Source organism: Coregonus clupeaformis, unplaced genomic scaffold (assembly GCF_020615455.1).
Source record: "Coregonus clupeaformis isolate EN_2021a unplaced genomic scaffold, ASM2061545v1 scaf0286, whole genome shotgun sequence".
NCBI classification, from domain to species: Eukaryota; Metazoa; Chordata; class Actinopteri; order Salmoniformes; family Salmonidae; genus Coregonus; species Coregonus clupeaformis.
The window spans coordinates 226,307-239,052 of NW_025533741.1; the positions used below are offsets into that span (position 1 = coordinate 226,307).

General features: G+C 52.6%; 1 protein-coding gene across 4 annotated transcripts in view; it reads left to right on the top strand.

The window, feature by feature from the left end:
- Positions 1-12,132, top strand: part of LOC121555331 (protein Jade-1) — a 69,922-nt gene extending 57,790 nt beyond the window's left edge. For all 4 annotated transcript variants that reach the window (XM_045214614.1, XM_045214613.1, XM_045214616.1 and 1 more), the window contains one exon: positions 11,509-12,132. In XM_045214614.1, coding sequence (XP_045070549.1) covers positions 11,509-12,018 — 510 coding nt within the window. In that variant the 3' untranslated portion in view covers positions 12,019-12,132. The remainder of the gene's footprint in view (positions 1-11,508) is intronic.
- The last annotated feature ends 614 nt before the right edge of the window (positions 12,133-12,746 follow it).

Genomic DNA, 12,746 nt, shown 5'->3' on the forward strand with positions numbered 1-12,746 from the left:
CTGTATACAGGTACAGACCCTAACCCTAACCCTAACCCGACCGGAGCCTGTATACAGGTACAGACCCTAACCCTAACCCAACTGGAGCCTGTATACAGGTACAGACCCTAACCCTAACCCTAACCCGACCGGAGCCTGTATACAGGTACAGACCCTAACCCTAACCCTAACCCGACTGGAGCCTGTATACAGGTACAGACCCTAACCCTAACCCAACTGGAGCCTGTATACAGGTACAGACCCTAACCCTAACCCGACCGGAGCCTGTATACAGGTACAGACCCTAACCCTAACCCAACTGGAGCCTGTATACAGGTACAGACCCTAACCCTAACCCGACTGGAGCCTGTATACAGGTACTAACCCTAACCCGACTGGAGCCTGTATACAGGTACAGACCCTAACCCTAACCCGACTGGAGCCTGTATACAGGTACAGACCCTAACCCTAACCCGACTGGAGCCTGTATACAGGTACAGACCCTAAGCCTAACCCGACCGGAGCCTGTATACAGGTACAGACCCTAACCCTAACCCGACTGGAGCCTGTATACAGGTACAGACCCTAACCCTAACCCGACTGGAGCCTGTATACAGGTACAGACCCTAACCCTAACCCGACTGGAGCCTGTATACAGGTACAGACCCTAACCCTAACCCTAACCCGACTGGAGCCTGTATACAGGTACAGACCCTAACCCTAACCCGACTGGAGCCTGTATACAGGTACAGACCCTAACCCTAACCCGACTGGAGCCTGTATACAGGTACAGACCCTAACCCTAACCCGACTGGAGCCTGTATACAGGTACAGACCCTAACCCTAACCCTAACCCGACTGGAGCCTGTATACAGGTACAGACCCTAACCCTAACCCGACCGGAGCCTGTATACAGGTACAGACCCTAACCCTAACCCAACTGGAGCCTGTATACAGGTACAGACCCTAACCCTAACCCTAACCCGACCGGAGCCTGTATACAGGTACAGACCCTAAACCTAACCCGACTGGAGCCTGTATACAGGTACAGACCCTAACCCTAACCCGACCGGAGCCTGTATACAGGTACAGACCCTAACCCTAACCCGACTGGAGCCTGCATACAGGTACAGACCCTAACCCTAACCCTAACCCGACCGGAGCCTGTATACAGGTACAGACCCTAACCCTAACCCGACTGGAGCCTGCATACAGGTACAGACCCTAACCCTAACCCTAACCCGACTGGAGCCTGTATACAGGTACAGACCCTAACCCTAACCCTAACCCGACCGGAGCCTGTATACAGGTACAGACCCTAACCCTAACCCTAACCCGACTGGAGCCTGTATACAGGTACAGACCCTAACCCTAACCCGACCGGAGCCTGTATACAGGTACAGACCCTAACCCTAACCCTAACCCGACCGGAGCCTGTATACAGGTACAGACCCTAACCCTAACCCTAACCCGACTGGAGCCTGTATACAGGTACAGACCCTAACCCTAACCCGACCGGAGCCTGTATACAGGTACAGACCCTAACCCTAACCCTAACCCGACTGGAGCCTGTATACAGGTACAGACCCTAACCCTAACCCTAACCCGACTGGAGCCTGTATACAGGTACAGACCCTAACCCTAACCCGACCGGAGCCTGTATACAGGTACAGACCCTAACCCTAACCCGACTGGAGCCTGTATACAGGTACAGACCCTAACCCTAACCCGACCGGAGCCTGTATACAGGTACAGACCCTAACCCTAACCCAACTGGAGCCTGTATACAGGTACAGACCCTAACCCTAACCCTAACCCGACTGGAGCCTGTATACAGGTACAGACCCTAACCCTAACCCGACTGGAGCCTGTATACAGGTACAAACCCTAACCCTAACCCGACCGGAGCCTGTATACAGGTACAGACCCTAACCCTAACCCTAACCCGACTGGAGCCTGTATACAGGTACAGACCCTAACCCTAACCCGACTGGAGCCTGTATACAGGTACAGACCCTAACCCTAACCCGACTGGAGCCTGTATACAGGTACAGACCCTAACCCTAACCCGACTGGAGCCTGCATACAGGTACAGACCCTAACCCTAACCCGACTGGAGCCTGTATACAGGTACAGACCCTAACCCTAACCCTAACCCGACTGGAGCCTGTATACAGGTACAGACCCTAACCCTAACCCTAACCCGACCGGAGCCTGTATACAGGTACAGACCCTAACCCTAACCCTAACCCGACTGGAGCCTGTATACAGGTACAGACCCTAACCCTAACCCGACCGGAGCCTGTATACAGGTACAGACCCTAACCCTAACCCTAACCCGACTGGAGCCTGTATACAGGTACAGACCCTAACCCTAACCCGACCGGAGCCTGTATACAGGTACAGACCCTAACCCTAACCCGACTGGAGCCTGTATACAGGTACAGACCCTAACCCTAACCCTAACTCAACTGGAGCCTGTATACAGGTACAGACCCCAACCCTAACCGGACTGGAGCCTGTATACAGGTACAGACCCTAACCCTAACCCTAATCCGACTAGAGCCTGTATACAGGTACAGACCCTAACCCTAACCCGACCGGAGCCTGTATACAGGTACAGACCCTAACCCTAACCCAACTGGAGCCTGTATACAGGTACAGACCCTAACCCTAACCCAACTGGAGCCTGTATACAGGTACAGACCCTAACCCTAACCCGACTGGAGCCTGTATACAGGTACAGACCCTAACCCTAACCCGACTGGAGCCTGTATACAGGTACAGACCCTAACCCTAACCCTAACCCGACTGGAGCCTGTATACAGGTACAGACCCTAACCCTAACCCGACTGGAGCCTGTATACAGGTACAGACCCTAACCCTAACCCGACCGGAGCCTGTATACAGGTACAGACCCTAACCCTAACCCGACTGGAGCCTGTATACAGGTACAGACCCTAACCCTAACCCGACTGGAGCCTGTATACAGGTACAGACCCTAACCCTAACCCTAACCCGACCGGAGCCTGTATACAGGTACAGACCCTAACCCTAACCCTAACCCGACCGGAGCCTGTATACAGGTACAGACCCTAACCCTAACCCGACTGGAGCCTGTATACAGGTACAGACCCTAACCCTAACCCGACCGGAGCCTGTATACAGGTACAGACCCTAACCCTAACCCGACCGGAGCCTGTATACAGGTACAGACCCTAACCCTAACCCTATCCCGACTGGATTCTGTATACAGGTACAGACCCTAACCCTAACCCGACCGGAGCCTGTATACAGGTACAGACCCTAACCCTAACCCGACTGGAGCCTGTATACAGGTACAGACCCTAACCCTAACCCGACTGGAGCCTGTATACAGGTACAGACCCTAACCCTAACCCGACTGGAGCCTGCATACAGGTACAGACCCTAACCCTAACCCGACTGGAGCCTGTATACAGGTACAGACCCTAACCCTAACCCTAACCCCGACTGGAGCCTGTATACAGGTACAGACCCTAACCCTAACCCTAACCCGACCGGAGCCTGTATACAGGTACAGACCCTAACCCTAACCCTAACCCGACTGGAGCCTGTATACAGGTACAGACCCTAACCCTAACCCGACCGGAGCCTGTATACAGGTACAGACCCTAACCCTAACCCGACTGGAGCCTGTATACAGGTACAGACCCTAACCCTAACCCGACCGGAGCCTGTATACAGGTACAGACCCTAACCCTAACCCGACTGGAGCCTGTATACAGGTACAGACCCTAACCCTAACCCTAACCCAACTGGAGCCTGTATACAGGTACAGACCCCAACCCTAACCGGACTGGAGCCTGTATACAGGTACAGACCCTAACCCTAACCCTAATCCGACTAGAGCCTGTATACAGGTACAGACCCTAACCCTAACCCGACCGGAGCCTGTATACAGGTACAGACCCTAACCCTTACCCAACTGGAGCCTGTATACAGGTACAGACCCTAACCCTAACCCAACTGGAGCCTGTATACAGGTACAGACCCTAACCCTAACCCGACTGGAGCCTGTATACAGGTACAGACCCTAACCCTAACCCGACTGGAGCCTGTATACAGGTACAGACCCTAACCCTAACCCTAACCCGACTGGAGCCTGTATACAGGTACAGACCCTAACCCTAACCCGACTGGAGCCTGTATACAGGTACAGACCCTAACCCTAACCCGACCGGAGCCTGTAAACAGGTACAGACCCTAACCCTAACCCGACTGGAGCCTGTATACAGGTACAGACCCTAACCCTAACCCTAACCCGACCGGAGCCTGTATACAGGTACAGACCCTAACCCTAACCCTAACCCGACCGGAGCCTGTATACAGGTACAGACCCTAACCCTAACCCGACTGGAGCCTGTATACAGGTACAGACCCTAACCCTAACCCGACCGGAGCCTGTATACAGGTACAGACCCTAACCCTAACCCTATCCCGACTGGAGCCTGTATACAGGTACAGACCCTAACCCTAACCCGACCGGAGCCTGTATACAGGTACAGACCCTAACCCTAACCCTAACCCGACTGGAGCCTGTATACAGGTACAGACCCTAACCCTAACCCGACCGGAGCCTGTATACAGGTACAGACCCTAACCCTAACCCTAACCCAACTGGAGCCTGTATACAGGTACAGACCCTAACCCTAACCCTAACCCGACTGGAGCCTGTATACAGGTACAGACCCTAACCCTAACCCAACTGGAGCCTGTATACAGGTACAGACCCTAACCCTAACCCGACTGGAGCCTGTATACAGGTACAGACCCTAACCCTAACCCGACTGGAGCCTGTATACAGGTACAGACCCTAACCCTAACCCTAACCCGACTGGAGCCTGTATACAGGTACAGACCCTAACCCTAACCCGACTGGAGCCTGTATACAGTTACAGACCCTAACCCTAACCCGACCGGAGCCTGTATACAGGTACAGACCCTAACCCTAACCCGACCGGAGCCTGTATACAGGTACAGACCCTAACCCTAACCCGACTGGAGCCTGTATACAGGTACAGACCCTAACCCTAACCCGACCGGAGCCTGTATACAGGTACAGACCCTAACCCCTAACCCGACCGGAGCCTGTATACAGGTACAGACCCTAACCCTAACCCTATCCCGACTGGAGCCTGTATACAGGTACAGACCCTAACCCTAACCCGACCGGAGCCTGTATACAGGTACAGACCCTAACCCTAACCCGACTGGAGCCTGTATACAGGTACAGACCCTAACCCTAACCCGACTGGAGCCTGTATACAGGTACAGACCCTAACCCTAACCCGACTGGAGCCTGCATACAGGTACAGACCCTAACCCTAACCCGACTGGAGCCTGTATACAGGTACAGACCCTAACCCTAACCCTAACCCGACTGGAGCCTGTATACAGGTACAGACCCTAACCCTAACCCTAACCCGACCGGAGCCTGTATACAGGTACAGACCCTAACCCTAACCCTAACTCGACTGGAGCCTGTATACAGGTACAGACCCTAACCCTAACCCGACCGGAGCCTGTATACAGGTACAGACCCTAACCCTAACCCTAACCCGACTGGAGCCTGTATACAGGTACAGACCCTAACCCTAACCCGACCGGAGCCTGTATACAGGTACAGACCCTAACCCTAACCCGACTGGAGCCTGTATACAGGTACAGACCCTAACCCTAACCCTAACCCAACTGGAGCCTGTATACAGGTACAGACCCCAACCCTAACCGGACTGGAGCCTGTATACAGGTACAGACCCTAACCCTAACCCTAATCCGACTAGAGCCTGTATACAGGTACAGACCCTAACCCTAACCCGACCGGAGCCTGTATACAGGTACAGACCCTAACCCTAACCCAACTGGAGCCTGTATACAGGTACAGACCCTAACCCTAACCCAACTGGAGCCTGTATACAGGTACAGACCCTAACCCTAACCCGACTGGAGCCTGTATACAGGTACAGACCCTAACCCTAACCCGACTGGAGCCTGTATACAGGTACAGACCCTAACCCTAACCCTAACCCGACTGGAGCCTGTATACAGGTACAGACCCTAACCCTAACCCGACTGGAGCCTGTATACAGGTACAGACCCTAACCCTAACCCGACCGGAGCCTGTATACAGGTACAGACCCTAACCCTAACCCGACTGGAGCCTGTATACAGGTACAGACCCTAACCCTAACCCCGACTGGAGCCTGTATACAGGTACAGACCCTAACCCTAACCCTAACCCGACCGGAGCCTGTATACAGGTACAGACCCTAACCCTAACCCTAACCCGACCGGAGCCTGTATACAGGTACAGACCCTAACCCTAACCCGACTGGAGCCTGTATACAGGTACAGACCCTAACCCTAACCCGACCGGAGCCTGTATACAGGTACAGACCCTAACCCTAACCCGACCGGAGCCTGTATACAGGTACAGACCCTAACCCTAACCCTATCCCGACTGGAGCCTGTATACAGGTACAGACCCTAACCCTAACCCGACCGGAGCCTGTATACAGGTACAGACCCTAACCCTAACCCTAACCCAACTGGAGCCTGTATACAGGTACAGACCCTAACCCTAACCCTAACCCGACTGGAGCCTGTATACAGGTACAGACCCTAACCCTAACCCGACCGGAGCCTGTATACAGGTACAGACCCTAACCCTAACCCTAACCCAACTGGAGCCTGTATACAGGTACAGACCCTAACCCTAACCCTAACCCGACTGGAGCCTGTATACAGGTACAGACCCTAACCCTAACCCGACTGGAGCCTGTATACAGGTACAAACCCTAACCCTAACCCGACCGGAGCCTGTATACAGGTACAGACCCTAACCCTAACCAGACTGGAGCCTGTATACAGGTACAGACCCTAACCCTAACCCTAACCCGACTGGAGCCTGTATACAGGTACAGACCCTAACCCTAACCCGACTGGAGCCTGTATACAGGTACAGACCCTAACCCTAACCCTAACCCGACTGGAGCCTGTATACAGGTACAGACCCTAACCCTAACCCGACCGGAGCCTGTATACAGGTACAGACCCTAACCCTAACCCGACTGGAGCCTGTATACAGGTACAGACCCTAACCCTAACCCTAACCCAACTGGAGCCTGTATACAGGTACAGACCCCAACCCTAACCGGACTGGAGCCTGTATACAGGTACAGACCCTAACCCTAACCCTAATCCGACTAGAGCCTGTATACAGGTACAGACCCTAACCCTAACCCGACCGGAGCCTGTATACAGGTACAGACCCTAACCCTAACCCAACTGGAGCCTGTATACAGGTACAGACCCTAACCCTAACCCAACTGGAGCCTGTATACAGGTACAGACCCTAACCCTAACCCGACTGGAGCCTGTATACAGGTACAGACCCTAACCCTAACCCGACTGGAGCCTGTATACAGGTACAGACCCTAACCCTAACCCTAACCCGACTGGAGCCTGTATACAGGTACAGACCCTAACCCTAACCCGACTGGAGCCTGTATACAGGTACAGACCCTAACCCTAACCCGACCGGAGCCTGTATACAGGTACAGACCCTAACCCTAACCCGACTGGAGCCTGTATACAGGTACAGACCCTAACCCTAACCCGACTGGAGCCTGTATACAGGTACAGACCCTAACCCTAACCCTAACCCGACCGGAGCCTGTATACAGGTACAGACCCTAACCCTAACCCTAACCCGACCGGAGCCTGTATACAGGTACAGACCCTAACCCTAACCCGACTGGAGCCTGTATACAGGTACAGACCCTAACCCTAACCCGACCGGAGCCTGTATACAGGTACAGACCCTAACCCTAACCCGACCGGAGCCTGTATACAGGTACAGACCCTAACCCTAACCCTATCCCGACTGGAGCCTGTATACAGGTACAGACCCTAACCCTAACCCGACCGGAGCCTGTATACAGGTACAGACCCTAACCCTAACCCTAACCCAACTGGAGCCTGTATACAGGTACAGACCCTAACCCTAACCCTAACCCGACTGGAGCCTGTATACAGGTACAGACCCTAACCCTAACCCGACCGGAGCCTGTATACAGGTACAGACCCTAACCCTAACCCTAACCCAACTGGAGCCTGTATACAGGTACAGACCCTAACCCTAACCCTAACCCGACTGGAGCCTGTATACAGGTACAGACCCTAACCCTAACCCGACTGGAGCCTGTATACAGGTACAGACCCTAACCCTAACCCGACCGGAGCCTGTATACAGGTACAGACCCTAACCCTAACCCGACTGGAGCCTGTATACAGGTACAGACCCTAACCCTAACCCTAACCCGACTGGAGCCTGTATACAGGTACAGACCCTAACCCTAACCCGACTGGAGCCTGTATACAGGTACAGACCCTAACCCTAACCAGACTGGAGCCTGTATACAGGTACAGACCCTAACCCGACCGGAGCCTGTATACAGGTACAGACCCTAACCCTAACCCGACTGGAGCCTGCATACAGGTACAGACCCTAACCCTAACCCGACTGGAGCCTGTATACAGGTACAGACCCTAACCCTAACCCGACTGGAGCCTGTATACAGGTACAGACCCTAACCCTAACCCGACTGGAGCCTGTATACAGGTACAGACCCTAACCCTAACCCGACTGGAGCCTGCATACAGGTACAGACCCTAACCCTAACCCTAACCCGACTGGAGCCTGTATACAGGTACAGACCCTAACCCTAACCCTAACCCGACCGGAGCCTGTATACAGGTACAGACCCTAACCCTAACCCTAACCCGACTGGAGCCTGTATACAGGTACAGACCCTAACCCTAACCCTAACCCGACTGGAGCCTGTATACAGGTACAGACCCTAACCCTAACCCGACCGGAGCCTGTATACAGGTACAGACCCTAACCCTAACCCTAACCCGACTGGAGCCTGTATACAGGTACAGACCCTAACCCTAACCCTAACCCGACTGGAGCCTGTATACAGGTACAGACCCTAACCCTAACCCTAACCTGACCGGAGCCTGTATACAGGTACAGACCCTAACCCTAACCCTAACCTGACTGGAGCCTGTATACAGGTACAGACCCTAACCCTAACCCGACTGGAGCCTGTATACAGGTACAGACCCTAACCCTAACCCGACTGGAGCCTGTATACAGGTACAGACCCTAACCCTAACCCAACTGGAGCCTGTATACAGGTACAGACCCTAACCCTAACCCGACTGGAGCCTGTATACAGGTACAGACCCTAACCCTAACCCGACTGGAGCCTGTATACAGGTACAGACCCTAACCCTAACCCTAACCCGACTGGAGCCTGTATATAGGTACAGACCCTAACCCTAACCCGACTGGAGCCTGTATACAGGTACAAACCCTAACCCTAACCCGACCGGAGCCTGTATACAGGTACAGACCCTAACCCTAACCCGACTGGAGCATGTATACAGGTACAGACCCTAACCCTAACCCGACTGGAGCCTGTATACAGGTACAGACCCTAACCCTAACCCGACTGGAGCCTGTATACAGGTACAGACCCTAACCCTAACCCTAACCCGACTGGAGCCTGTATACAGGTACAGACCCTAACCCTAACCCGACTGGAGCCTGTATACAGGTACAGACCCTAACCCTAACCCTAACCCGACTGGAGCCTGTATACAGGTACAGACCCTAACCCTAACCCGACTGGAGCCTGTATACAGGTATCCTATGGAGCTACTGCATGGAGAAGGCTTTAATAACTCTGTGTGGATTTTTGTTACATTAGCAGTCCTTTCTCTATCAGTTTTCTATCTGTTCAGTAACTTTGTTAGTTACTTGCGCAATCTGCGCAATTTAGGACCTTGAGCCACGCTGGTCATGGGTGCACCTCAACCACGCTGGTCATGGGTACACCTCAACCACGCTCAAGGTCCTAAACGATATAATAACCGCGATCGATAAAAGACAGTACTGTGCAGCCGTCTTCATCGACCTGGCCAAGGCTTTTGACTGTGTCAATCACCGCATTCTTATTGGCAGACTAAATAGCCTTGGTTTCTCAAATGACTGCCTCGCCTGGTTCACAAACTACTTCTCAGAGTTCAATGTGTCAAATCGGAGGGCCTGTTGTCTGGACCTATGGCAGTCTCTATGGGGGTGCCACAGGGTTCAATTCTTGGGCCGACTCCATTCTCTGTGTATATCAATGATGTCGTTCTTGCTGCTGGTTATTCTCAGATCCACCTCTACGCAGACGACACCATTTTGCATACATCTGGCCTTTCATTGGACACTGTGTTAACAAACCTTCAAACGAGCTTCAATGCCATACAACACTCCTTCCGTGGCCTCCAACTGCTCTTAAACGCTAGTAAAAATAAATGCATGCTCTTCAACCGAACGCTGCTTGCACCCGCCCACCCGACTAGAATCACTACTCTCGACGGGTCTGACCTAGAGTATGTGGACAACTACAAATACCTAGGTGTCTGGTTAGACTGTAAACTCTCCTTCCAGACTCACATTAAGCATCTCCAATCCAAAGTTAAATCTAGAATCGGCTTCCTATTTCGCAACAAAGCCTCCTTCACTCATGCTGCCAAACATGCCCTCGTAAAACTGACTATCCTACCGATCCTTGACTTGGGCGATGTCATTTACAAAATAGCCTCCAACACTCTACTCAGCAAATTGGATGTAGTCTATCACAGTGCCATCCGTTTTGTCTCCAAAGCCCCATACACTACCCACCACTGTGACCTGTACGCTCTTGTTGGCTGGTCCTCACTACATATTCGTCGCCAAACCCACTGGCTCCAGGCCATCTATAAATCACTGCTAGGCAAATCCCCGCCTTATCTTAGCTCATTGGTGACCATAGCAGCACCCACCCGTAGTCTGCGCTCCAGCAGGTATATCTCACTGGTCATCCCCAAAGCCAACACCTCCTTTGGCCGCCATTCCTTCCAGTTCTCTGCTGCCAATGACTGGAACGAACTGCAAAAATCTCTGAAGCTGGAGACATTTATCTCCCTCACTAACTTTAAGCATCAGTTGTCAGAGCAGCTTACCGATCACTGCACCTGTACACAGCCCATCTGAAATTAGCCCACCCAACTACCTCATCCCTATATTGTTATTTATTTTGCTCATCTGTACCCCAGTATCTCTATTTGCACATCATCTCTTGCACATCTATCATTCCAGTGTTAATACTAAATTGTAATTATTTTGCACTATGGCCTATTTATTGCCTTACCTCCATAACTTGCTACATTTGCACACACTGTATATATATTTTCTGATGTATTTTTGACTTTATGTTTTGTTTACCCCATATGTAACTCTGTGTTGTTGTTTTTATCACACTGCTTTGCTTTATCTTGGCCAGGTCGCAGTTGTAAATGAGAACTTGTTCTCAACTGGCTTAACTGGTTAAATAAAGGTGAAATAAAAAAATATATAAAAAATATCTCCTGTCTCTGTTCCCTCAGTGTTCAATTAAAAGCTGTCGGACAGCGTTCCATGTGAGCTGTGCCTTACAGAGCAGTCTGGAGAGGAACACCACCATCAAAGAGCAGGTCAAGTTCAAGTCCTTCTGCCCCAAACACTCTGGTCTGGTGGGAGGAGAGGGGAGGAAGGGAGGGAGAGTCAGAGGAGATGAAGTCCCAAACCCAGTGGAGGCCCTGAGCAGCGGCCAGGAGGAGGTGAACCTCCGTCACATCAAACTACAGCAGCTGGAGGAGGCGTTCTACCAGTTAGTTGACGTAAAGGAGGTGTCCCAGGCCCTGCAGCTGAACCAGGAGACAGTCCACTTCATATATCGGTACTGGAAGCTGAAATGCCGAGCCAATCACAGCCAGCCGTTGCTGACCCCCCAGAAGGAGGAGGAGAGTCTGGCGAGGAGAGATGACGTCCTCCTGGGGGGTCAGGGTGCCGCGCCTACACAGGCCACGCCTCCCAGGCCAGCCACACCCAGGCAGCGGTCGCTGGCGATTGGCTGATTGTCTCCAGCTGCAGAGGGGAGGAGTCTAACGGCATCAGGAGCCACCAGAGAGGGGGATGACTCTGACCCCTAACCCGCCCCGATACCAGCAGGTATCTCTCTAACCTTTGAAATAAATCCATAGTGCAGCTGCTGCCTGTGTGCCTGACTAATGTACTGACTGGGAGAAACATCACAGCAATATGAGAGAGGTGTGATATGACCTAGACAGACAAGTATAGAAAAATGGTTCTACTAGACAGAACTACCGTACTCCTCAGAACCAGGCAGACAGAACTACCGTACTCCTCAGAACCAGGCAGACAGAACTACTGTACTCCTCAGAACTAGACAGAACTACTGTACTCCTCAGAACCAGGCAGACAGACTACCGTACTCCTCAGAACCAGGCAGACAGACTACCGTACTCCTCAGAACAAGGCAGACAGACTACCGTACTCCTCAGAACCAGGCAGACAGACTACCGTACTCCTCAGAACCAGGCAGACAGACTACCGTACTCCTCAGAACCAGGCAGACAGACTACCGTACTCCTCAGAACCAGGCAGACAGACTACCGTACTCCTCAGAACCAGGCAGACAGACTACCGTACTCCTCAGAACCAGGCAGACAGACTACCGTACTCCTCAGAACCAGGCAGACAGACTACCGTACTCCTCAGAACCAGGCAGACAGAACTACCGTACTCCTCAGAACCAGGCAGACAGACTACCGTACTCCTCAGA